This window comes from Sturnus vulgaris, chromosome 17 (assembly GCF_052056855.1).
Source record: "Sturnus vulgaris isolate bStuVul1 chromosome 17, bStuVul1.hap1, whole genome shotgun sequence".
NCBI lineage: Eukaryota > Metazoa > Chordata > Aves > Passeriformes > Sturnidae > Sturnus > Sturnus vulgaris.
Window position 1 is genome coordinate 11,392,631 of NC_142259.1, and position 26,784 is coordinate 11,419,414.

The window sequence follows — 26,784 nt, forward strand, 5'->3', positions numbered from 1 at the left end:
CGTGTGTTTGTTTTTGTGGTTTTGTTTGTTCGTTTTGTTGTTTGTTTTGTTTTTGTTTGTTTTGGTGTTTTTGATTTTGTTTTGGTTTTTTATGTTTGGTTTGGTTAGGGTTTTTTTTTTGAGTTATGCTCCTCTCCTCCTGTTTTTTGCACCTAGGAGCAGAATTTCCCTGCCTGCCTTTAGGGCATTTTCAGAGATCAACTTCTCGCATTAACCAGCAAGTGCTGCAAAGCACAGCAAGTGCTCCCACACCTGCACTGAGGTGCTCTTGTAACTTGGAGCAAAACCCCACCAATCCTACACCCAAATGGAAGTGCTGTGGCAATTCTGAGTAGCAAATGTCCTATTACCCACCCTAAAGTTTAGCAAACTATCTGCATTACTACAACATTTCTCAGAAGAGTAAAACTAATCCAACTTTGCTCAGAAGATGTGGTGGGATGCACCATAATCCCCAGGATCATGGCTGGGCACTAACTCAGGATAAATTTGGTGAGTAGGATTTGCTCTCCTGGCCTGAAAGAGCCCTTCAGCTGCACTCACTTCTCCAGGTCAGGGCTCAGCAAGGTCCATTCTTTGCAGTTTGCTATCCCTGACAATTCTGTTACACCAATGTGATCACAGGGAAAGGAGAAGTCGTTTTCCAAAAAGCGGTACTGGAGGGAAGAATAAAAAAAAAAGCAAGCAGGCAATGAAAGTAAGGAGGAGCTATCCAAACTATTCTAATGGCTCTTATTGCATCTGCCAGGTAGGCAGTGACAGGGATCTCCTGGGGCTCTGCCCATCTCAGGCTGCTGCTCCCAGCCAGGATCAGCTAACGTGGCTTTCCTGGCAGGAATCAATGCCTGGGCTGGACCCGAGAGTCAGTGTCACACATAGAAATGATATTAAAAGAGACAACAAAAACAGAGCATTCCAACTCCTACACGACATAACAACTTCAGTGCCAGTGAAATGAAAGATGATGCAGCCACACTGACTCCTGCATCTCAGTTTTTAATGTCAGGACACATTTGGAAGCCCTGTAATCACACACACAGGGATGTGCTGCAGGGCAGTTTTTAGCAGGGCTTTTGTGCTCCCAGTGCCACCCCAGCCCACTTTGGTGCAGACAAATAATGCTGCTGTCCCCATAAAAGACACCAGGGACTGCTTTCCAAACATGCAAAGGCTCTGCTCTCCAGAGAGCTCTCGAGGGATTCTCAAATCTGGGCCACAAAACAAATGCCTGACCTCCTAGAAGGCTGGGGAGCTTACTGCCCTGTGTGCAGCTGCACACTCTGATTAGAAAAGGAGGCCAAAAGTGGGCTCCTTTATAAATTTCAAAGGTCTTAGATAGATAAATCCACATCAATTTAATAGAAGCTTTTGGAAGTTTTTGACAGCTCAGCTGTAAATCACTGATAAAAGCTCCCACCATAATGGGCCACAGCACGAGTGTTGTGTGCAGAGGAATGAAAGGTGCCCTTATCACCATCTACAAGGTAATTTTTTAAATGATGAGTTCCCTATTCAGCGTGAAAAAAATCAACATTCCCAGTCACAGCCCATTTCTGTGATGGAGATCTCTCTGTTTGCCTCAGGCTTCTCCTTTCCCTGGACTTGATATTTTTTTTGAGGATGGACTGAGACAACACTAGTCCACAAATTAAGTATTAAGACCAGTCTCGAATTCTGAATGTAGGATGTACAGGAATGTGGGGAGGAAAAGCTGAGTCTGAGCTCTCCATAAAGCATCCAACATCTGGCCCATGCACTTTGGTATCCTTATACATCAACAAGGTGAAACCTTCACTATACTCTTGATAATGAGAGGGTAGGAAAAGGAATATAATTTCTTTGTAACCTCACAGTGATCCACTCACCTGAATTATTAAATCTTAAAAGAAACAATGTTTCAGCAGCTGAGTACTCCCTCTGGACCAATCTCGTGATTAAACTTTCCTTCACATCATATAAAGATTTAATATATTTTCATTTAACACATAAATTTATTATCAGCCATATATTATTTCCAATATTATTTTCTCCCAGGGAGCAAAAATAAGTGGCAATTAGTACAGCTTGATCTTGTAGTGCTTTTTTTTTCAGCAGACTACTGTGAGCAGATTTTGTTGTTCATCCTACAGAGAACAGGAACTTCCCACTTCTAGCTCAGATTAACACGTTACTTTCAGAATAACTCTTTGATGGGCTACAGCAAATAGGAGAGTAGTGGTTTCCTTGTTACTGGCTATTTTAACTCAATGAATGAAGGACAAAAAGGAGCAAATGAAGGAAGGATAGAAAAGATTTATACCTCCCCACGTGGGATGTAGCAGCTGAGTGGAGCTGGATGTTGAATTTTCACTCCTGTATATGTTCTATGGAAGGAACAGACCCAGCTATTCCAAAAAGGCCACCCAAGCCCATGAAAATAAACCCCAAATACTGTGTGATCAATCCACACGGGTCAGTGCTGCACAGAGGTAAAGAAAAGGCACTGGCAGCACATGAACAGGGACAAATGAAGAATAAGTAGAGGGACCACCAACCACTTCAGCTTTCCCCTTGTGGGCCACACAAGACCCCAGCTACAGATAGTGAGCAGCTTTTTATATTTGATTATTCCATTTAACTTGTGATCCTGTTACATTTGGCTGAGCCAAAGTAAGTTAAGTATATCTGCATGTACCCATGAAGGTTCATCACATTTATTCTGATAGCATGGAGCCATCTCCCAGGATATTGGAACAGGGGAGGGTTTGATGTGCTGCCTGATACCCACATTTAGAATTCAGATTATCCATTGGATGTGCAGATGCTTGTTTTATGGCCAAGCTGCCTTCAGTGATGCACACTGAGACAGAAGAGCAGCATCAACATCTTTATTTCCCTCTCTTAAAGATATTGATATCAAAGCCTTAATTCTGCCAGAGACAGGAAGAAATAAAAGAATGGGAATTTTGAAGAAAGTTACTCCATATATCAGTATTCTATATAGTTTACCCTAAAAACCTGTGACATTAAACTGTAAATAGATACTTCTCACAATGTGCTTCCAGCCCCACCATGAATCAGCACATGGGAGATTTTGTAAAAAATTCAACCCAAACCAAGTCTAAAAAAGGTTTATATAACATACATTGCCCTAAGGTTTACAAGAACTCAAGGCATAGCTGCCATAAAGGCTGATGCTGACACTCTGCTCTGAGCACCCACTGCAGCACTGCTTTCCTTGGGCTCCAAAAGTGAATTTCCTGACCAGGCACCTCCTGCAATCAAACATTCAGGCACCCAAGAGTCAACTTCCCAGAGAGCTTACAAGTTCATGAAGTTTTCTGGGGGCAAACAGGTGCCAATATATTCCTGAGAACTGAGTTACTGCCTTTACATATTCTAAAATGACACCCTCAGTATCTCCAACAGCATTTTTAATCAGAAGCTCTGAAACTAATCTACAAACCATAATGAAGTGCATTTCACAGCCACCTAGGATGCACTGACAGGACCCAGTGCTCTGTTCTGCAATTTTCTGTCTATTTAAGAACTGATTCAAAACACATTAAAATCAATTAAAGATCACTACTGTTTCCATTGCCCTCTGGAACAGCTCCATGCAGAATACAATATGCTGAAGTGAAGGTTTGCTTTCAATAAACAGTTTCATGCACAAAGTAGGCGAAAAAAAGAGATTGTTCTACAGTGTCATCTTCTGGAATGGGCTTGGCTGTTTCAAAGACTCAAAAAGTAGCCCATTATGAATATTGGGCTGCACTGTCATCAATCAGCTTGCTCGCATCTGCAAAGCATTCACAAAAAAAAAGCTGATAATAGTGATGCTACTTGAGGAAATAGTCTCTCATATTGCAAAGTTATTCACACCAGAGCCTTCATTTTGGAGTTATTTTTGCGTGTTCTTTTAACAGTCATTTAAATTAAACGACTCTTCTACTATGTTCACTGAAGTTGAAGAATACAAAAAAAAGTTAAAATTCAGCCAAATTTGTAAAAAATGGCACAAGAAGAAGAGATGGTAATTACTGCCATTGCAATGAAAGAAACCTGCTGAGATAGAGCCAAAAATAATGAAATCCATTTAATAATCAAGAAGGCTGGGAAGAGAGTCTCTTCACATTTTCTTCCACTCTCACATTCAGCTCAGTGCTCCAGATTTACTACTGGGGCATGTCAGACCCTGGAATTCATGAAACAAAAGGCAGCGATTTCACACTTGGATAAAACCGTTTGGAGCCTGCCTTTTCACACAGGCATTCTTTCATCGCTAAAGTTTCAAGCGTTGTTAAATTTCTGCAGTGATTGAAATGGGCCCTAGAAGAAGTGAGGATGTTTAATGAGTGCATGGTCCTGCAGAGCAGAGAGAGATGGGCCTGTGCTGTCCCCAGCCAGCAGCAGGGATGAGTTGCCTGTGGGACAGGCAGTGGCATTTATTTCAGGAGCTGTGCACTGTGTCAAGCCTGAGGAAACAGCAAAGCCAAACAAAATGTTTGTTTTTTGCACAAAAGCATCCTGCCAGTGTCACTCTAACAAACGCTGTCTTTGGCCAGGATGCTTTGTCTGAAATTCCTCTGCAGTCTCACATACAACTCTCACAGCTGACTGGAAAAATGAAAAATGTGTATGTGTGTGTGGGGTTGTTTGGTTTGGGTTGTTTGGAGTTTTTGGTGGTGGTTAGGTGGGGTTTTTAGTAAAAAAAAAGTGATGGTGTAATGTCAAATATCCCATGGCCTTCCTGGGTTGCATAGGTTTTATCCTGACAGAGCTCTGAGGTACAACAATAATTACTCACTGTTGCAGATATATGAACAGGGGCATGGGGAATGTGACTGTGCCTGATATCACAGCATCACTTGTATGTAAACAAATCCACACTTTCCTGTCCAATGTTCCTCCATCCACCCACCAGCCAATATGTCCTGTCTAATGGAGTCTGGAGTATCCAGTCTGAACACATGCTACTCCTACCAAATCTTTCAAATCGGGAAAAAAAGGAGAAAAATGTGACTTCTGGGCATCACTAGAGATGTGACCTGCAGTGATAAGGGAGGAGCAGACAGTGCTGGGAAAGAGGAGTTTGGAGACTGGCTCTGTCTTGAATTTGCACCACACACAGAAGATGCCACAGAACCAGTAAGAACATTGTGCCACTAATGATGGTTTGAATAATGGAGCTCTGAGCAACCTGGGATAGGGGAAGGTGTCCCTGCCCATGGAAGGGGTTTGGAACCAGGTGAACTTTAAGGTCCCTTCAACCCCAATAATTTTGCGCTTCTATGATTCTGTATGTGCACATCTGAACACCCCTGTGTGCACCTGTGTGTGTACATATAAATACATCTTTGAAAATCAGTGTTTCCAACCTCATAAGGTTCCACCCACCATGACTCATCTCTGACTGAAGAGGCCATGACAGCTATGGAAAGGTATCCAAAAATCCAAATATTCCCATATAGCTCTAAGCAAGTCTGGCCATCACCACAGCAGCTGTCCACAGCAAACAGCAACGTGGTAACAGCACAAAACCTGAGGACTTGTCCACAACACAACTGTATTCACTGAGCAGAAAGAAGGATTTGTGTATTTAAAGGGCCATTTTTTCCCAGCTGTATCATTTGGCCTAATAAAAGATGCAATCCATACTCACAAAATGACCAACCCCAGCCCACCAGAACGCTGCTCCTGCATCTCTTTATTTGTACATCTATCATATTACTTGTGCTTGCTTAAAAGCTTTGAATTCTCTATTTAATCTTCTGGGAAGGAAAAAAATTTAAAAAATAAAATAAAATGTAAAGAACTGGAGGGCATTTCAAACCTCTGTGTTCTATTATCTCAACCATCTCCACAAGTCTGACCTGGCCTGCAACCCAGACTAGCCAAAATAGCTTCTGCTCCCAGTGGAACTGGCCCAGTCCCTCTCTGCTTCAATGCTATTTTCTGCTGGCAGATTAAAGATAATGAGTGCAGACAGATCCAGTTTCCTCTGCAACAGGAGCTGATGTGAGTGGCTTTGGAGGTGTCTCTTCCCTCCTGAGCCACCTGCCATCTGTTTAATCGAAAAAAAAAAAAAAAACCAACAAAAAAGCCAAGCACAACCTCTGTTCTGTTAATGTTGCTTTGTATTGAACAGGCATCACTGACTGAGGTCCTGCCATCCTCACCAAGTGCTGGTTTAGGACCAGGAGGATGTTTCAAGGACAGGAAGAGCCAAAGTGGTTCTTGAACAACCTGCAGGGCAAGGAAAGACCATGGCAAACCCTTATTGGGATTATCCAGCACCCTCTGCCATGCCCTTCATAAAAGCAGCAGCTTGAACAAGAGGATGGGGTATTTGCACATATTCTCAGTCAGAATTAATTTGGGTTTTTCCAGTGGTCCCCATCAAATCAGGTTCATTTGGATGCAGAAATAATCTAGCTGGGAATTCAAGCTTCCTCTGCCTTTTCCACAGCCACAGCCACCAGACTATGCAGGGAAAACCCACACAGAAGAATCTGCTGTCTTTCTTAAGAGAGAGCACTAGAAAAATACTTTTATTGGTGTCATGTCTCTTTGGATATTTTTTAAATTAAGAAGCTAAGAAAAACACTAGTAAAAAAGAAAGAATTTGCTCTGTTTCCAGCCTTCTGATAAAATTCATTACTCAAGGCCCATGGAGCCAGGTAACTGCTCACAATTGACATTGTGGTCAATGGGCAGTGATGATGAGCTCTCCTGGGGAAGGCTAACACAGATTTTCAGCACCTGAAGCTGCAGGAGTATCCACCAGCTCCTTTCCATCGTTTCTGGACACGTTTTGCTTTTCAGAAAGTGCAAAATTTTCATGCTTCTGATACCAGGGAGAGATCTAAAATGGTGCCTTCACTACAACATCTCCTGCCCCAGAATGAAGGGAAATCCAGGACAGAGGGAGTGGGAAAGTCCCAAGGATAAGAACTTCTCTGCAGCAATTCATCCATAAACACCTCCCACCCCCACCACACTGGGAATGGGATGGATTTAAACATTAGGAGATTGTGGCTGACAATCCTATAGTCCACCAACTGCCTCCAAAACTAAGAGTATTTTTTTACAGAAGAGTGAACATTACAAACAGGCTGTGTTCTTTGGCAGGAAAAACCCTCACCCTGCATCAATATCAGCTCCTGAAGTTCCTTATGGATCTGTCAAGGTGGGCACAAGGGAAATGGGCATTTCCTCCTCTTTTACTGCCTTTCCCACTAGAAATACTTCACATTCTGCCTCTCTCCTCACCTTCCCCTTTTGCACCATGACTGCTTTGAATGACACCATCCTATTTCCCCTTTCTTTTGCACTGCAGGCAAATCCTTCACCATTCCTAGCTCTGCCTTTTGCTTTGGCAAACCACTGTGCAAGGAAATATGAAATTATGGGCAGGCAGAAGAGCATCATGGCTGCAGAGGTTTATTCCTGAGAATTGTCTGGCTGCATTTATGATAATCCCTTCATTCCATCTGCATCCCACGCACTGGTGCAGCAACCCCATTTTCTAGTTCCAAGAAATTATGCATTCATTATGGAGGAAATTAACACCTCAAAGCAAACTATAATTAGGAATTCTTCAATTCAGTTTATGCTTTTTCAATTAGGCCCTCTATAATTTTAATCACGGGAGCATTAACATGTTTCCGGAATTTATATACCTGTAGTATAATTAAATCCTGAAATGCCTTAGTCTGCTGCAGCAAAGCAGAGCTTGCTCATCTTCCCTTTTATTGTGTTTTTGTGTTGTTATAGACACGTGGAGGGGCACCTGCCTGGCAGAGAAGGAAGGGCCACTGTGCTCTGCACTCAGCAGCCTCACTCCTGGGAGAGGCACTGCTGGCTGGGGAAAGCCTGGGCTCTGCTCCTGTCAGGTGGACAATTGCCAGGGACTTGTGCTCAGACTCATCCCATTTCATTTTAAGTGCCTTAAGGAGCTGCTTCAGTTAAGTAAATCATGCTCGATGATCCTCCAGAAGAGCCGAGGTCCTTCCTGTGGCTTCCCACCCCTGAGCAGCTGTGGCCCAGCTCAGCTCACTCATCAAAGTCTGATCCAAAAGCTCTCACAGGCTTGGCACTACACCTCCTGGAAGTCAGAGTTTCTGATTTTTAAAGTCTTTTGTGCTGTTTGCATTACCTTTTCATTCTGTGACAATAAGGAAGGGGCACAGTGGCTCTGAGAGCTGTGGAGCAGAGAAATGTCTTGGGAAAAGAAACCCTCAAACTGGAACCATGGGCATGTTCTCCTGTCATCTAACAGGGTGACAGGTTGATGTGAGGAGATGGCCCTCCATTTGTGAGTATCAGCTTAAAGCTCAGAATTCATTAACCTGTTGGTTGCTGGTATTAAATCTGGCAGTTTACAGAGTCAGCATAAGAGATTTATGCAAAAAACTTCCTTTCCCCCACTCACTATCTTCAGGTCTTCACAACATTAAAAAGTGTTAACAAAAGCCTCCCTATAGCACTAATAAAATGCTATTTGACACTGAATTGGCTCCACATGTAATTTCATTGTTAAAATATTATCATTCAAATAGACACCAATTTTATGGCTTTCCTCTCCCATTCCTGCCCACTGCTGAAGCTCCCTGTGGAATGGTTCAAAGACACAGCAGGTCACCCAGGCTGTGAAAATGGCCAATGGTTTGGATGGCTGATAAATGGTAAAAGACAGATTTGTCCCCTTTAGGGGACTGAATTTCAATTGCACATTGTGCTGATCCAGTAGGAAAATGCATTTCCTGTACCAGATGAGAAAATTGACCCAAAATGCCTTTTAGCCACACTTTTTGGGACTAACACCTGACTCTTCAGGGAACGAAACAAAAACTTTAAGCCCTTATTCAACTAATTCTGCCATGTTACATAAAACACTAAATATTCCTTCCTGAAGCTTATGGTTGTACCTTACACACCTGTAAACCTCTGGTTTACTTTTCTCCTGATATAATAAGCAAAGCACCTCCAATATTCATAATAATTTCAAGTATGTGATGCCTTTCACCCAAATTCTTGCTTTCCTTCTCACACATTCACACACAATTGAAGGAAATGTAGATCTGGTTTATCTCTAAGAAGAAACTTCTTAATGTACCTGCAAACTCTTAGCTAAATTGAAAGCAGTGTCAGGCAGGAGAAACTCAGCTTGAATGATTTCAGAACAATATCCTGGAGGTATATTATAGGAGATGTTAATTAATACAAATAATTTGGCGTATAAAATCAGAAGCCTAGATTGATAATCTAATTTCTCATTAAATACTACAAAACTAGAAGATCTAAAGTGACAACTGCTTGCCCTGTATTGAATCAACCAACTCATGTGATGCAGACATTTAAATAGGAGCTCAGAAAAAGCAGATCAGGAATTTTCTTTTCCAAGCACTAAGAACGTGCCTATCAAGAGAATCTAATTTTCTGAATTATCAAGGGCATGATAATTTCACCCTTAGCACCCTTTTTATTGTTTTGCTGCTCCTTCACTCCAGCCTTTATTTTTATATACAAGGTATCTACTGGGAGTTTTAAGAACTAGAAATTGCCACCCTTTTCTGGCATTAATGAATCAATTATCAGCACAAATGCCCGAGGCAGGCTCATGTGATGCCACAAAGAAGCTGCAAAGCAGAGATCTGAGCAGCACTGCTCCCTTTGTATTACTGGAGATCTACAAAGCAAAACAAAAGCACCAGCAAATATTGTGAATTTATAGTTTCTCCACCACAGAATCAAGGTCACTGGGCTTGCAAACCACTCCTTTGTAAGGCTGGGAAGAACTGGTGTGCAGTAAAGGCAAAATCAGACTAAGGATGCCAGGGAGAGTGATGCAGCAAAGGCAGGCTCAGGGTGAACAGATAAAATCACAGAAAATAATTAAGTGGAGATCAAATTTCTAGCCTATGGCTGCAAGTTTTCCCCATTTTTACTTTGTTGCAGATAGACAAGTTTTTGTTTTTTCAGTTCTCTAACATAAGATGGAAGCAATACCATGGCCCTTCCTTGCAGGAAAGCTTTACTCATTATACCACGTAGGAATAGTCAGGTGTACAGATACATCCTACAGGATTTTTTCCTGGGAGAATGGCTTGAAAACCAGAAAAAAACCATTGTTCTTAGGTGTTCTGTAAATAAGACTACAACTGTTTTCCCTTAATTTTTTTTAGCATCATGTAGAACAAAATTTCCCTTTATTTCATGCTTGGAAGATCAAGAATCAAATAACAACACTCAAGTGTAACACAGGGCTTGGTCCATATAAATTAATTTCTCCTCCTGGCTAGGTGTTGATATGAAAATATTTATTTCACCTTTGTTCAGTGCTTCCTAATATATTTTAATTATTTAAAGTATTTTCTCTTATTCAGATTTACATATTTCCTTTAAGATGTACATTAATAACTGACCCATCTGTACCTGTGTGCAAGCAGCACCCAAAAGAATATCACAGATTATTTACTGACACACCCATGAGAACTGCAGGCAAATCCATATTGCTCCATCAAAAAAGTTTTCTATTTTCTGAACCCCACTCCAAAATAATTGCAGGCTCTTCTCAAACGTCCTTCTGCAGTGTCCTACAGCTCCACCACACAGAGCAGGGCATTGACAAGGCAATCACACCTAAGGGGAGCATTTATCTAAACTCTGAAATCCTCAGAACTAACACATGCTCTGGAAATTTGATTTTCTCCATAATAGTAGTATAGGTAGATTGACAGAACCAACAGCGTGTTAATAAACCAGATGGACCTTTAAATATCCAACACACAAAAAGCAGCCTGTGGACATGTCCTGCAGATAAAACCCCTCAGAGTGTTATTTCCAAGCTGGGAGTGGGATATAAATTCTCAAACAGAGGTCTGAAGATGTCATATGTGAATAATCTATGAAGGACTGACTCAGCCTTCCTGACAATAACAGATTCAAAGGCAGAAATATCCTCAAAATCACATTGGAGGTTTTCAGGAAAGAGTTGAGGAGTAAAGATTGAGAACACTTGCATTCTTCCTTCCTCTTGTGAATGTATTATAGATGAATGTCAGCCTCCAGCAAATCAATCACAGCACCATTCACAGGATTTAGATTGATATAAGAACAGCTAAAAGTTATTTTTAAAGGGCAATGTGGAGTCAAACTCGGTAGGTTATACCACAAAAAATAAAGGCAAAAATGAAACGCCTGTGCCACAAGAGAGAGTATTTCTGCTTGCTGAGACTTCACCTTTCTTTTGGCAATAGGACAAAATAGATCAAAGAATATCTAAGTTTATATTAATCCTATTAGGTTGCATGAAAGCATCCTGGTTGTTATCTATAGATTGTTAACAATGCTGAGTTCATGATCATTACTTTTATAAACAACCACATTTAATTTATTTATCATGAGCACTGGGGGACATAGAAATGTCTTAATGCTGAAAGTGACTTTGGATTTGGTGTATCTGCATTTCAGATGAATGAAAATACAATTAATCTTATTTTAAATATCCTTCTGTATTATTCTGAAGATGTTCTTGCAGCCCACGCTCCATCTCAATAACTCAAGACCAAGTACAGATATTGCCTTGCAGTCACATCCCTAGATGTTCCCCAACTCACCATCCCCTGAACAGAAGAGGAAAACACTAGAATAATTACTGTACAATAATTGTTTTTCATCTTCACAGTTGGGAAGGACTATAATAAAAACTGGAGAACTGCAGAGCAGAACCTGTCAGGTTGATGGGATAAGGGGTAAATCTTTTCCTGCCCAAAGAAAGCTCTGCAGAGCAGAGCTTTGGTAGGAAAGTGTGAGAAAAATCCACTTCAGACTCCTCTCAGCAACTGCTCAGCCCCATCTGAGGCAGGCTGGGAGGTGAAGGGTCAGCATGCAAGGGGAAAGGGAGGCAGGAGAGCAGGGTCACACCCACCAGGGAGGCCAGGGGAAGGCAGCCCACCAGGATTTGCATTGGCCAGGATCCCCTGCACATCTCACTGCTGGGCAGGGGCTGCTCAGTCCCAAACCTGTGCTTGCCTGAAGGCCTTCAGCAACTGGACAGAGCATGGCATCCCACTAAGGGGGAATTAATGAGAGAAATAAACCCCACACAACCAAAAGGGTGAACACCTAACCAGACACCAGCAAAGAGAACACCTTTGGTCTCAGCTGAATGAATAAAACACACTGAGGAGGGAAAAAACCACCTCATTCTTGTGTATTAAGGGTGCCACAAGCAGCTCACAATAGGTTACTCGTGTTATTCTTTTGATCTCCCTCTGAGGGAACGGGACCCACTTCTGGAAATGGTATTTTGAGAGAATTTCACAAATGAGGCAGTGTGCAGAACAGACTGAAAGAAAAGGGGAGAGGTTGGGAGAATTGAAGCTTGAAATAACTGGATTTATTGAGTTAGCCTAAGAACAGTCTGAATGGTTCTACAGGGGAAGAATTCTGAGCCTGTCAGAGTTAATAAAAAGCTAAAATTCTCCCCAAGACTCCCTCCCCCTTAGTCCCCCTGCCCTTCTGCTTTTCATACACACATCTGTAAGTCAATGAAATGGACTCATTATAGGAAATAATTTTATCACTTAGATGTGGCATGTAAATATTGCACTCTCTGCAAACATGTGTAATAGGCTATGATGCAATTAAAGAAATCAGAGTGAAAATTTATAAAAAATCTCTAGCAATTTTATGTACAGATGCATTTGCTGGAAAAAGCATTATTCACTGAATGCAGTTAAAGTGCAGTAAATCGACTTTGACAAAAATCACAAGACTTTTCAATAAAAAGACAAAATAGCAACACTGCTAAGACAGCAGGTGGTAAAACGAGATACAGGAATGTTCCCCCACATAAAGAAATAAAACAAAACAAAGCTGTGTGATTTTACTGCTCTTTTCCAGCAGAAAAACATCCCTAAAGGACTCAGAAAATAGGCTCCTAAATTTGTTCATATGGAGTACCAGAGATTGAAAGGCAAACTTTGAAATACATTACCCAGAAAAACCAGAGAAGGGATAGTGCTTAGCGTTAAAGAATGGATTTTTTGTTTGCTTGTTTGAGCTTGTCAATGCAATTTGGGGCCAAGCCACGACACAGCTGGGGGACCACCAGCTGATACAGGATATTTAATTAAATCCAGTAGTTTGCATCTGGAGCAATTTGCCCCTGAATACTTAGTGGGCATCTTTCAAAAGAATTAAGAACCTATCAGTGGGACACAGAAACCCAAGTATTATGAAAGGGGGAACTATGGTGTTTTTAAAATAACACCCATGGGAAAGACTTCAAGAGTCTCTTGTGAAAACTGGAGGTAAAAGCTTAAATATCCAGGGAGGTAATGAATGCCTGCTGGAGCTCTCTGCAAGGCAGAACCCCGTTTTCATACGTGATTCCAATTGCTGCTGTTAGCAGAAAAGTGTGGCAGGATGAAGGAGCAGCTGGCACTTCTGCCAGCAACAGGTAAGGCAGTGTGGGCTCAGGGGGAAATTTGTTCATCTGTGCTGGTGCCTTGCAGCAAACACAAATTCACTGAGATGGAAGGGAGTGATGAGTACAGAACTCCAGGTGAGTGCAGAACCTGCAGGTGAGTGTCCCACATCAGCATGTCACCATTCAGAGCAGGGCCCAGCTCAGACAGACAGCAAAGTTCCCTGCAAGGTGCCCACCCTATTCCATGGGTGCCCTGAATGACAGGGAGGGGATGGCACCCCTGTACCCGGCACTGGTGAGGTCACACCTTGACTCCTGAGTGCAGTTCTGGGCACCTCACTGCAAGATAGACATTGAGGGGCTGGAGACTCAGTCCTGTGAGGAGCAGCTGGAGCTGTTTATCCTGGAGAAGAGGAGGCTCAGGGGAGACCGTCTCCCTCTCCACAACTCCTTGACAGGAGGGGGCAGCCAGGTGGGGTCGGGCTCTGCTCCCAGGGAACAGGGACAGGACAAGAAGAAACAGCCTCAAGCTGTGCCAGGGGAGGGTCAGGTTGGACATCAGGAGGAATTTCTTCACAGAAGGGGTGGTCAGGCATTGTCAGGGGCTGCCCACAGAGGTGGTGGAGTCCCCATCCCTGGAGGTGTCCAAGAAATGACTGCAGAGGGCACTCAGTGCTCTGGGCTGGGTGATGAGGTGGTGAGTGGCCAAAGGTTGGACTCAATGGTCTTGGAGGTCTTTTCCAACCTTACGGATTCTGTGATTCTGTAAATCCTCTCCTCTGCACCAAGAGCTGCTTGTCTATGCAAGCAAAGCCTCACTAAATCAAAATTCCTTTATTCTGGACTAGATTACTGCTTCACAGCACAGGCAGCCCAGAATGTGAGAAGTGTGTTAAACCCAGAAACTGAGCAAATACCTCCACAAGCATTAAAGACATGGCAGGCATTCCTACAATAGTTACCAGCAGGCCTTGTTCATCACGGAAGGGAGGGCAGGATGGAGACCTGGAGCCTCCTCCACCCTCGTGTGGGGATGTTCAGTCTCCAGCTCCACATCCCACTGTGCTCCAGCACTGCAGAGGCATCTGAAGTGATGCTGAGAGGGTAATAACACCAACAGTGCCAGCAGCAATCCTCCCTGGAGGTTAGCAGCAGGAGGCAAGGAGGCTGAAGCTTTCATGAAAGGAGACTGAAAAGCAGAACCAACAGCTGAGCTGACCTTTTAGTCAGTGCTTGCTTTCGGCAGCTCCATTATCAGAGGAGAACGAGAGAGGAGTGAGGGAAGCCTGGGGAGGAAGGAGAGGAGGGGAATGTGAAAAGACAAGACAAAACACCCACCTGACAGGTGCTCCCCGGGACTGAGCAGGCTTCAGCATGACTGTGATGGTGGTGTCAGTCTCATTGAGGGGAGAGTCCGTGTCGTACTCCGGCATGGACGGTGCTGCAGCAGAACAGAGCAACACGTTCACTATGCACCAGCCACTGCCTTTGGTAGTGATGGCAACATTACATTAACATTTCTCAAACGAAATACCAAAATGCTTCCCAGTGTTATGACCAGAATGATCAAAACTGCTGAAATATTTGCTCACTCTTTTTCCATTCCAATTAAACGGGAATTGGACAATCTTCAAGCTGGATTTGAAAATCCTGTCTTGAATTTTTAAGACTTACTAAGCTCTTGAGATGGGATCATTCCTTCAGTGTTAAAGGTGAGGAAAGAAAACTGCATAGACATTATAAAAAACCTCGAACTATTAGGATGAGTGAATCAATGGCAGAGCTAAGAAAAGCATCCTTGAATCCGGAATCTTTTTCCTTGCTCTGGTCAGTGGATTAGCCCTCTCACATTTTAAGATATTTCAAAGCACAAACTTAATCTGTGTCCCCTTGATTAGCTGGAGGGTTTGCTAGGAGACACAAAAGATGAAAAGAGAGGAGCACAAATTAGCCAGGTTATTTTTGCACCCAAACCCAGGACATTTTACCCTGGTGCTTAAGAGCTGCTGACTCAACAGGCACCTGCAGAGATCCCAGTGCCACCCTGGGGCAGTGCCCAGCCATGGCAGCCCCCAACTCTGATGTGTTCCCCCAGGCAATACAGAAACCCACAGAGTAAAAACCCACTCAGCCAAACTCTAGTTTCTCCTTTTGCTTTGTTATCTTCTCTTAGGACCATTCCGTGAAAGCAGGACAGCTTTCCTTAGGAAATATATTTCACTTATTACTTCTTCCCTCCTCAGGACCAGGCACCTGTTTGGGACAAGTTTTACTGCTGAAGATCTGAAGAGGTCATGAGGTCACAGCAGCAGCAAATTTGTTCCAAAGATGCAGGTTTTGTTGAAATAACTTTAAAGAATAAAGCAAACAGAAGAATTCACACAAATAGTTCATCTGTAGCTTACAAGGGCAAGCTGCATTGTGGGAGATCCCATATTTAATCCTCTCATAGTGATTTTCACGGTAATCCTGTTTACAATCAGGATTTTTATCTAAATGCCTGAAAACTGTCAAGAATGGGGGCTGCTATTATCAGCTCAGCTCCTGGCTCCCCTGTCAATAAGCTGGGAATACGTTCAGAGTGAATGTCAACTGCTTAAGAAGGATTTCTCTGGAATAAGGTGCTCTCCATCAAGGGGAAGCAGTGACTCACTGAAAGGAGACACATCCCCAGTGGTCCTCCACACCAGGGATTACTGGAGATGCTGGAGATCACAGGTTTGGTTGGAAAGGATCTTAAAGATCATCCATTCCACCCCCTGCCATGGGCAGGGACACCTTCCACTGTCCCAGGCTGCTCCCAGCCCTGCCCAGCCTGGCCTTGGGCACTGCCAGGGATCCAGGGGCAGCCACAGCTGCTCTGGGCACCCTCACAGGGAACAATTCCTTCCTAACATCCAACCTAACCCTCCAGGTGAGCACCCCCAGCTCTCCCAGCCTGGCTCAGAGCATCCCAGCCCTTGGAGCATCCCCACGGCCTCCTCTGGACTCAATCCAACAGCTCCCTGTCCTTCCTGTGCTGAGGACCCCAGAGCTGGAGGCAGAGCTCCAGGTGAGGTCTCACAAGGGCAGAGGAGAGGAAGAAAATCCCCTCCCTCGTCCTGCTGGCCACGATGGCACAGCAGGAATTGCTGAGCCCCTGCTCCAGCCAGAGGGGACAGTTCACAGCTTAGTGCACCACACCAACAAATACACTCACACAGTGCTACTGCACAGATGGCTTCCCATGTGGGAAAAAAAAAAAAAATACAGCCTCACAAGGACATTCCTGTCAATGCAAAAACACTTCTTCTCCCTAATAACCTTGAGGCTGACTCTTAGAGCAAGTTTAATGGTAATTTTCAAATTATCTGGAAAATGTATCAAAACCTTGACCATGCAATGAGATAATCTAATGTTAGAGACTACTCTAATGCTTGCATGGAGTTTGTACCCACCTACTGAGAGCCAGATATTTGGAAGATGGGGGGCAAAAAAGTCAATAAACCAAGCTCAGTATGCATATAGCTGGCACTGAGGCTGCTAACACAATTTGAGCACTTTTGGGACGATAAAATGCAAAGAAACTGAATTTGAGGGGAAAATACCCCTAAACCATTGCTGTGTTTTTTTATTTCTCTGGTCTCAGGGGAATGGAATGCTGTCCCTTCACTGCAGAAGCCCCAACAGCCCATGGAGCTGTTTGGAGATTTAATGGCTTTTACTTCAAGTGGTTCAGGGCTTTAGTGCTAAATGTGAAGGGTTCAAACCCCGAGCAGAGGGAGGGGATGTGCTTTGCTTCCTTAAAATTTACTCTGACACTTATGGCTCACAACTTGCTATTATTAACTGATTTTGAAATAGGGCAGTGGAAAATCTATATTGTAGTGCAATCTTTTCTACAATAACCAGCCATAATTTCAAGCATTACAGTGTCCTGAATGTTCCAGACGTGTGTTTTGACTTTACTGAAAAAATAGTTAAAATAGTCCCAAAAATGACAGCTTTCCTCTCTGTTGGAGAACCTATTTTAGTGCTATCAACTAAATGTTAAAATCCACATATATCTGCCCAATATCCTTTTTTTTTTTTGATAACTGACCTGTTTCCCCCTTTTTTTTCACACCTTCTCTTTGCCATTGCCTCTCTATTTTAGTGCCTTTCATATTCTTGTCTGCCTCAAGCCCTTCCTCTGCTCTTACTCATAAAAAACCCCAAGAAAAATGGCTTTCCTCCCTTACTTTTAGTCTCTTTGCACTATTAATTCCATTACTGCATTACATCCATTCTGATACATCTTGAAAATAAAAACCACATTACAGAAGGAGCTTCCCCAGCCAGGCAGATAATGCTAACAGTAATTACTATAAGGATAGTTCATTTGTGGAACTAATGATGGTTCTCATTTAAAATGCTCCACAGATATCCACAGGTATTTAGGACACCCACAAATTAACCTCTGTATTTGTAACCCAAATAAACAAAGGTCTGTGGCTGTTTCCAAACTCTGCCCTGTGAAACTTGGAGAGATGTTAAGCTGAGTATTTTTTATAATTTTACGCATCAGCTTTGAGTCTAAAGCACAAAGCCCTAGGATTTTTATTTTTTTTTTTTCATCTCCAAAGCAGTACCTGAAATCTTAGTTGCAATCCGGGTGGTGATGGGTGGCCCAAAGCCCTTGACTGTGCTGGCTTTGATGGTGAATGAATAGGTGGTGCCTGGGTACAATCCTACAAAAAGGTGATGGGTTTCATTCCGCAGCTTGAAGACTTTCCCTCTCTGGCTGGACAGGTCGGCACTGGGATCCAGAGACCCAACAGCCTTGTAGGTGATCTGCAAATGGACAACAAGGACAGGAAGGTGATGAGGGGCATTCTGCACGTGGCCTCTCTCTGCTGCCCTGTTTTGTTACCTCTCCAGGCTGAACTGCACACACAAGGACAGGTATTAATTCAGGATTATTTCCCGGGAGCCGTTTTGTATTTGGGTGCTGTCAAACAAACATGACAATTTTTCCAAGGCTTCACTTAGGGAAAAACTAATTTCCTCTCTCCACTAAAGCCTCAGCATGTGCTGACTTACAACAAAAGATGCAAAGAATTGCTTTTGTTCCCAAGCTCAGAACTTGTGTAGTCAAACCAGAGCACACAGCACGACCAGCAGGATTTTCATGAGAATCGCCCATGCAAGCCCCCACAGCTTATGAAAACTCTCAGTGCAAACATGGATACGTTTCCTTCTGGCAAATCATCTCCTCAAAAGGCACTGAAAACAATGGCAGCCTTCTTCTGACAACAAAAGCTTTGGAAGCCTTTTCCTGTGCTACAGAGAATATGCTGAAATGAAATTATATATTTAAATGAAATAAATATCATCAGGTCTTTAGACAAAAGCCCTCCTCTCTGTGGAAACCAGCTTCTGCTGTCCTTTCCCTGCCCTCATTCTGAGCCTCAGAGTGCAGATTTACACGTGGTGAAGTGTCTGGTTTAAGCCAGGATGGTTCCAGACCCGGAGGGATGTCCTGAGCACACCTGGAGCTGGTGCCAGCACACCTGGAAAACCTGCCTGAGCTCAGCACGCTCACCCATGGCAACCCTCCTGATACACAGACACTTCAAGGGAAACTCATGACTTATTTACCAGCCAATTCCTTCCCTGACTTCCAAATTCAATCCCAAGGCAGCTCAGTTTCAACAGAGCTGTCAATATAATGTACCGTGCTCTGCTGCTCTCCTAACCTTTTTTGATATTATGGGATCCTCACTTATTTGTAATGAAACACTATGAATAAATCAATGTATGTTAATACATGAGGTCTTCAATTTTTTATTAAGGTCTCCACAATAATCTAATTCCCAGCCTTTCTGAAAGAGCCTTTGAAAATCTTTAAGTTGCTTGCTGTATGACAGGAGGAAAATGTTGCATTTTGAGGAAAAATAAATATCCAGTGTTTAAAAAGGGAGGCTTTAATAATAACAGGATAAATAAGAGACCGAAACTGATGTTACTGACACCACACAAGGGTGAGAGCATGTGAATCCTGTTATTTGGACAGAGAAAAACAATTTAGACAGAGCTGACACCCAAGATAAGGCAGTGTAACAGAGAAGGGGAATGAATTGCACCAGCAACAAGAAAGAACAGAAGCAGAACTCTTAAAGGAATTATAATTAGACAGCTTGCAGGTGATTTCATTGAAAACCAGCTAATTTTTCCAGGAATTACAGCCTGGGTTTAAATTTTTATTACACCGCAGACACCTGAGAAAGTGAGACATCTGAGCATAATGGTTCTTAAAACAAACAAAAAATTAAAAACAGGAGGAAAATCTCAACACCCATTGCTTTTCCCTCAGGGGATCAAGAACCAGCATGGCATGGGACAGTATTTCGTGAGTTCTTATTGCATCAAGGCGCTTCAAGGCAAGGGAATTAGGAGAAGACCACTGGAATTAAATTGAAAAACAAATACTTAAATCAAGAGACATTACCCTGTCCATGCCATAGCTAAAATCCAGAAAGAAAAATGCATTTAATTTAATGTTATGTAGGAATGAGCCAATGCAATCTTGTATGCTCTGTTGGCACATCAAGAGCTAGAGAAATAAAAATTCTATAAAACCACAAAGGAGGATCAGCAAAATAGGAATTGGGGAAAAAAGAAAAGAACTATCTTACACCTGGGGCACTGAACAGCACAGTCACAGGATGCCCAGGTTAGGCAGGGGTCTATGCTAAATCACTGGTATTTATTTTCAAGCACATTATACTGAAGGTTATAAATATAAATGCAAAATGAACTTGTCCTTGATCTCCATCCATATAAAAAAATGTATTCAGCTACATTCAGCAGTTCTAAAATCATTACAGAAACAGTTATTTTTCCTTATTAAAAAAACCTCAAAAAATCCTATCCCCTTAAGGCAGAAAGAGCTAGAAAAGCTTTCAAGAAGAAAAAAAAACCGCAAAAATGAAGAAAAAACCAATTCACTGATTTTAAAAAGCAAACCGACCAACCCAGTCTTTATTTTTCTGTTAACTATAGCAGAGATTGAGTACAAGGGACCTTAAATCAACCTGGGTCAGCTCACAAGAAGCAGGGAAGGAGGAAACAGCACTTGAGAGAATGTCCCCAATTTGATATTGTAGTGTGGGTCAATTTTCAGAGCAACTGCTCACTCAAATCAGACTTCATGATCTCCCAAGACTCTTTTCAGGATATATAAACTCCAGCAGAGAGATTTGTGGCACAGCCAAATGTGAGTTGACTTTTTCTGTAGCAGTAGAGATGGACCCTGTTAAACCAGGTGGTGTGAGGACATTCAGAGGAAGTCCCCAAAGCAGAACATTTGACTTCACCACAGGAACAGCCCCTGGATGCAGCACAGAGAACAGAAACACAACCCTGCAAAGCTGTGCACGTGTCCAGTGTCACCCAGTCCAGCAGCTGAAATATTTATGGGCTGATAAGTGCAAATGGTGCAGATACAGCAACCAATTCCTGCTCTCATCAGGGCTGAGCTCTTCTCTGCTTCCCTCCAGGAGGGCTCTGAGTGACTGGAGTGGGCAGGAGTGAGCACAGGCACTGCCAGGGAGCCCCTGGGCTGTGTGCCCACCTCTGGGAGGGCTGTCCTCACCACCACGAGCACCTGATGGTCTCCAGGCTGCCATTTATAAAACCAGGGCTCCTACACTCCTCTACACAAGCATTTCTGTGGCTGAGAAATCTGTGGATTTCTGTAATTGCTCAGTGCTGCTGGTGAAGCAGCCAACCCCCCAGTGAAGCAGATGAGGCAGCCCTGGAAACAGAGCTGTCCACTTGGAAAAGGAGGAAAACTCTTCCAGCTCAGGAAGAAAAAAACAAACAAACAAAACCAACTAACCAATAATTTTTCTATTCCAAGTGATCTACCTGCTGTTTCTTAGCTCTAAGTGCTGCCCTGAGCATGGATCAGCAGCTGAGAGCTGTGTCTCAGCCTTATTCCTCTCCGGACCTGCAGGCACAGTGACAGCAGCTGCCACTCCAGCTGCAGCCACAGCTGTCCCTGCCAGCAGCGTGTCCTGGGGCTGGCCTGGCACATCCCTGCTCTGGGATTTCCCCGCTGGAATAACTCAGAAGTGTCACACACGTGGGTTTGTGTGCAGCCGTGGCCCTGGGTCACAGGGTGTCTCCTGCAGAAGCCAATGGATCATTTTTATGCTCATTTTCATGTGTCCTCCACCAAACCACAGCCGGGTAAAGGGAAGGCAGCAAGAAGTTTCCAGTCTTCTCAACTGATTTAAACTCAATTTTCTGGAGCAAGAGAAATTGCAGAGAATCAGAGAGTGAAAATTTTCAAGAAACCGTAGAAATTTCTGACTCTGGAGTAATTTATAAAAGCACGAAAACATGTCTGGAGAAGAAATATGGCACTTCTCTGGAACAAGAAGGATGCTGGAAAAAACACCTGTCTTGTGGTTTGTATGCTGAATATTTATCTTAATTTCTTGTTCCAAGTGTCAAAGCATTTCATTACAAAACAAACAAGAGATTCTAATCTAAAAAAATGAGATGACTCAATCGCCCAAAAGCAGCTATTCTAAATTATTTTTAAATAATCTATTTTAAAGACAAGCTGAGCCATCTAATACCTCTGTATTCTCAAAAAAAAAAAAGAAACATTATTAATTTAAAAGTTCAAAAGCACAGACAGAAAACAATCAGAAAACTAAAAAAAAAAAAAATTAAAATTTAATTCTGTCTGAAAATATTGAAAATATTTCTTTGTATTGTGATGCAGAATAAATGCAAATACAAAGATAAGGAAATGTCTCACAAGACTGAAAATCTGTGGTTTTTAACCACCCTCCTGATCTCCCTGCAGGCACCATCCTAAGTGGAAGTTGTCTTTGTTCTGAAAACTGCAATGTCTGTCCAGGGTTTCCATAGGGAATTGAGAGATTAGCATCAGCTCCAGGGGAACTTGATGGTCCCAAGGAAATTTTATTGGTCAACACTGCTATGGATCTAAACACAGCAAAATCTGGCAAAGAAATACACATTAAAATAAAACCTAAATTTCCTTGGAACTTCCTTCACCGAGTTCATTAAATACTTCTCATACTGAAGCAATAAAAGCAGTAAATTTGAAAAAAATCAAAAAGCCAAATGGTGAAGGAACTCAGAAGAATAAAGAACAACCATTTTGCCACCAGCACAAGAGGAGCAGAACACGGAGCCCGGGGTTCTCCCAGCTGGGCAGGAGGGATGTGTTCAGCAGGATGTATTCAGCAGCTCCTCAGATGCTGAAATCCTCAGTTAACTGTGCAAAATTTGGCTACATGAGTCCAAATTCTTTGTAAAATATAAAACAGGCCAACAGTACAAGTTCAAGTCTACTGGAAACTATCAAAAAAGGCTTTATAATGTCCAGGTGTTCAGTGATGTATAATTGCTGTGATAGACTGGAGAATAAAATAAGATCAGCATAAAGGAGGAGGCTGGTGAGCAAGTGCACTCCTGGTTGTTATTTAAGCAACCTATTCCAGTGCACTCTAGTCCCCATTAACCAGGGGCACTCCCTCTTATTCCTCTGCTTTTTATCCACTTTAAAGCTTGGAATATTAACTCCTTGAAATCACTGAGCTATGGTAACAACCCCAGAGACGTAGATGTAATATTGAGAGCATAAGCACAGCTCTTCTCTCCTTCCCAGAGCCCAATTTAACACAATTTTCTGGGGAGATGTGAACACTTTGCTAACTGTCATCATCTGTGACTGCAGAACTTCTCTTACAAGGACATAAAACTTTCATGGGGAAGGGAGAGACGACAGCAGAGGTATTAACTAAACTAGGAAGCACAAATTTATTTCCCACTGCAAGAGAGAAAACACATAATTTAAAGCATAACGAAAATAACCCCCTTGGATTTTTCAAAACTCCAGTGGTGAACAAGCAAGTGCATAAGTCTGGTGAATTTTACTCCTTCTTTGCATGGTGGAGGAAGAAAGTGCTTTGTCCTGTGCTTTCTAAAATAGAAATGGCAGCAAGAGTGGAAAATTAGAGGTTAAAAAAAATTCCTATAGAAAACAAAAGGTACCTATTGTTAAAAATGTGGTAATTACGTGGAAATAAACCATCAAGAGATGTGATGAATTAACTTTGTGTTTAGAAGTTCCTTTGGAAGAACCTATTATGGCACGAGGCCCCAAGCTTGATGCAAGAACAAATTGTGATAAAGATCTCATCACTCCACTGTAATGGCCCTTCTTGCCCAGCACTACTAAAACCCTCAGGGAACCCAGGATGCCTGTTCAGACTCTCTTTAATCCTCCTAAATAAATAAATTAACAAGGCAGAATATTCTGCTCAATTCACAGCTGATAGATCCATTTAGCCTGCCCATACATTTGGTACATATGAGTAAGATTTCACTCTGATGAATAACACAGTTGTCAGATTTTGTGTGTTCATAACCTTAAAACTGAGGGCAGAACACTCCAATGTCTCAGGATTGAGAGCTTGCCAGTCAAGGCAAAAAAAATTATGCTCATATGTTTCTTCCCACAGCAATTGATCCCAGTATGCAGACCACTTTATCTTATATCTTTTGCCATATAGAATTAATCAACCCCAGTGAGCAGAATATTGCTCTCTACAGCCATATCCACCATCAAATATTAGGACTTTTAAGCTTCCCCTCTGATTTCAGCAATTGCAGCCTGTTTCAATGCAAATGGTAAGTACTGCCGTTAAATCACACACTACTTTGTGGGTACATTATACAACCTTATATCTATTTTCCATTTTAGTGACAGCCTGCATAGCAGTTTGGGGAAGGCATTTGAAGCCTATAAATCCATTGCATTATTCCCCTACATTCTCACCGATGTTTTATGTGCCTGTCTTTCTAAAACAGCCCGTTCTGCCTCCCCACACCCCTCCTGCAACCCCTCCCATCTGGGGATGATTTGGAGCTGACAGGAAGCTGCAGTAGCTCTCTCTATATATAAAATAGGTTTTTTTCTCCCCTTTTTCACTCAGCAATGCCTCAAGACTAAAACAATCCCGTGTTCTGGACAAGAGAGGAGGCAGGACAAGGAAGATGACACAGCCACTCCATGCATGAGTGTGCCAAGGTCAGGAGCAGGGTCTGCAGGGACATCCTCACTGGTGTCTGTCCCTTTACTGAGCCAGAAGAAAAGGCAGCTTTTCCTGACTTCTTGCTGCTTTTTGAACTCACTCCTGTCTTGTGAGGCAAGACCTGGCATCAAGACCTTTTTTATCTCTTGGTTATTATCATACCATGCTGCACACAGGGCATGGGGAGGGGGACTGCACTGGGAATAAGGATCCCAGTGACTGTCACAGATGTCAGCTCCTCCAGCACTGCTCAGCAGGCAGGAGAGGAGGAGGCAGCCTGCCCATCTGACCAGAAAATCCCATTGTCAGGAGTCCCTTCCCACACCAGGGCTGGGCCCAGCTTCCCCTGCCCCATGGGACTGTGTCCTGCCACCACGTCCCACCTGTCCCATTGCTGACTGCCCTGCTCAGCTGATGGGATAGCCTGGGACCAAACCTACTGAAACAACAAAAATGCTGGCATCCCAGAAAATTAAAGCTGTAAACCAGTCCCAGTTTTAATTCCTGCCTTTTTTAAAAAAGTGGACCCTTCTGGAGAGGGACTTTTCACAAGGGCATGTAGTGATAGGACAAGGGGCAATGATTTAGATTTGATATTGTGAAGAAATCCTTCACTATAAGGGTGGAGAGGCACTGGCAGAGGTTGCCCACAGTCTGTGGACACACCATCCCTGGATGTGTGTAAGTCCAAAGTTGGACAGGGCTTGGAGCAACCTGGTCTAGAACAAGATGAGCTTTGAGGACCCTTCCAACCCAAACCATTTTGGGGTTCTGTAATTCTCATTTTGAAAACCACTTTGTTCCAAATTGCATAATCCTCTCTGGAGCCAGAGTCCCTTCTATTTACCCAGATGACACCCAGGCAGACTCAGCTGTGAACACGCCTGACTTAGTGGTGTTTAAATCCTCCTTAGAGCAGCTTTAGGAATGCTCAGCGTTCAGCTGCCAGGAGCCCAGCTCCAGTGCACCCAACACGGAGCAGAGCAGCCCTGTGAGTGCCAGGTGTGCTCCTGCCCAGCACCTGCAGCCACCAGCAACTTTCCCCTGTGCTTTGCCACGCCACTCGCTTCAAATTCATAACAGAGCTCGCATGAGGCTTCACAAATAGATGAGGAAGAGTTTTGTCACAGGCAAAGTGTGATTTTTCCAGAGCTGGAAAACATTCTGCAATTCATAAGAGTGCAGAGATAAGGGAGTCAGGTATCAGCAGAGAGCTGGATGTGTTTTACAGGGTTCAGCACTGCAGATGGAGGGGAGGGGAAACCAACTGCAAGGCTTCATGATTGAAAACACCTCAGGAAACAATAGGCTATTTAGTTTTAAATCTTGCCTTACATATTCCACTCCATGCTCTAATAAAGCCTACAGGAAAACTTCATTTTCCCCTGTATCCCAAAAATAAACACAAATCAACCGATGCATTCAAGTCTGACAGAAATATCCTTGAACTCAAAGTTATACAAACACAACCATTCATTTCCCTAGCTGCTGCCTCAGGGAAGCAGTGTTCCTCTAGCCAGGTGTTAAATGCCATGTGCAATGTGAGTTAACCATGAAAAGGACTTTTATCACAGAATGGTTTGACTTGGAAGGGACCTTAAACATCATCTTGCTCCAAATCCACTGCCATGGGCAGGGTACCTTACCCTAGACCAGGTTTTTATGATGGAGGAAAACCAGCTGCAGCTCAAGGTGTCTGCTGGAAATGTTTTCTTTTGAATTTAGCATGTGCAGAGGGTGTGCAAAGTTGTTCTACTGAACATCTCACACACCATCATTCTGAGCACCACAGACCCTCCAGAAATTTCATAAGGCTTCTCCACAGCTCCTACCACATATGGATTTATTCTCACGTAGCCAGCACTGAGTTTCCAAAACACGTCCTTCTGAGCCTGAGTTTGTATTGTTCATGAGATACCCAACATCAAAGGCAGCTTCAGATTTCAGTGGAAAGAACAAGGAAGGAACAACCATTCTCAACCACAGCCTTCCCTTCCTGCTCGTTTGAGACTTGACAACAAGATCCATAAGATGCTTTTAAAATGATATATTTCTTACACAGATCATCCCAGCATCACCAGTGGCTCTTCCCCAGTCACTGCTCACCAGACTGAGCCAGGAAGGTTTAATTGTCCCCTCCCCTGCAGTGACAGCTCGGAGCACCAGGGCTCAAGCTGGATAATGACAATTAGCACTTTTGAATTCAAACCTGGCAACCCAGCACCTTCCTCAGCCTGAAACTCACTGGAGAATGGAAATCAG

The 26,784-nt window shown here is 43.1% G+C and overlaps 1 protein-coding gene across 13 annotated transcripts in view; it reads right to left on the reverse strand.

Annotated features, from left to right (window-relative positions):
• The window catches only part of PTPRT (protein tyrosine phosphatase receptor type T), a 432,144-nt gene that overhangs the window by 95,340 nt on the left and 310,020 nt on the right, over positions 1 to 26,784 (reverse strand). For all 13 annotated transcript variants that reach the window (XM_088175102.1, XM_088175100.1, XM_088175101.1 and 10 more), the window contains exons 10-11: positions 18,031 to 18,232; positions 14,759 to 14,861 (exon numbers count right to left, since the gene is read on the reverse strand). In XM_088175102.1, the coding sequence (XP_088031228.1) occupies positions 14,759 to 14,861; positions 18,031 to 18,232 (305 nt within the window). The remainder of the gene's footprint in view (positions 1 to 14,758; positions 14,862 to 18,030; positions 18,233 to 26,784) is intronic.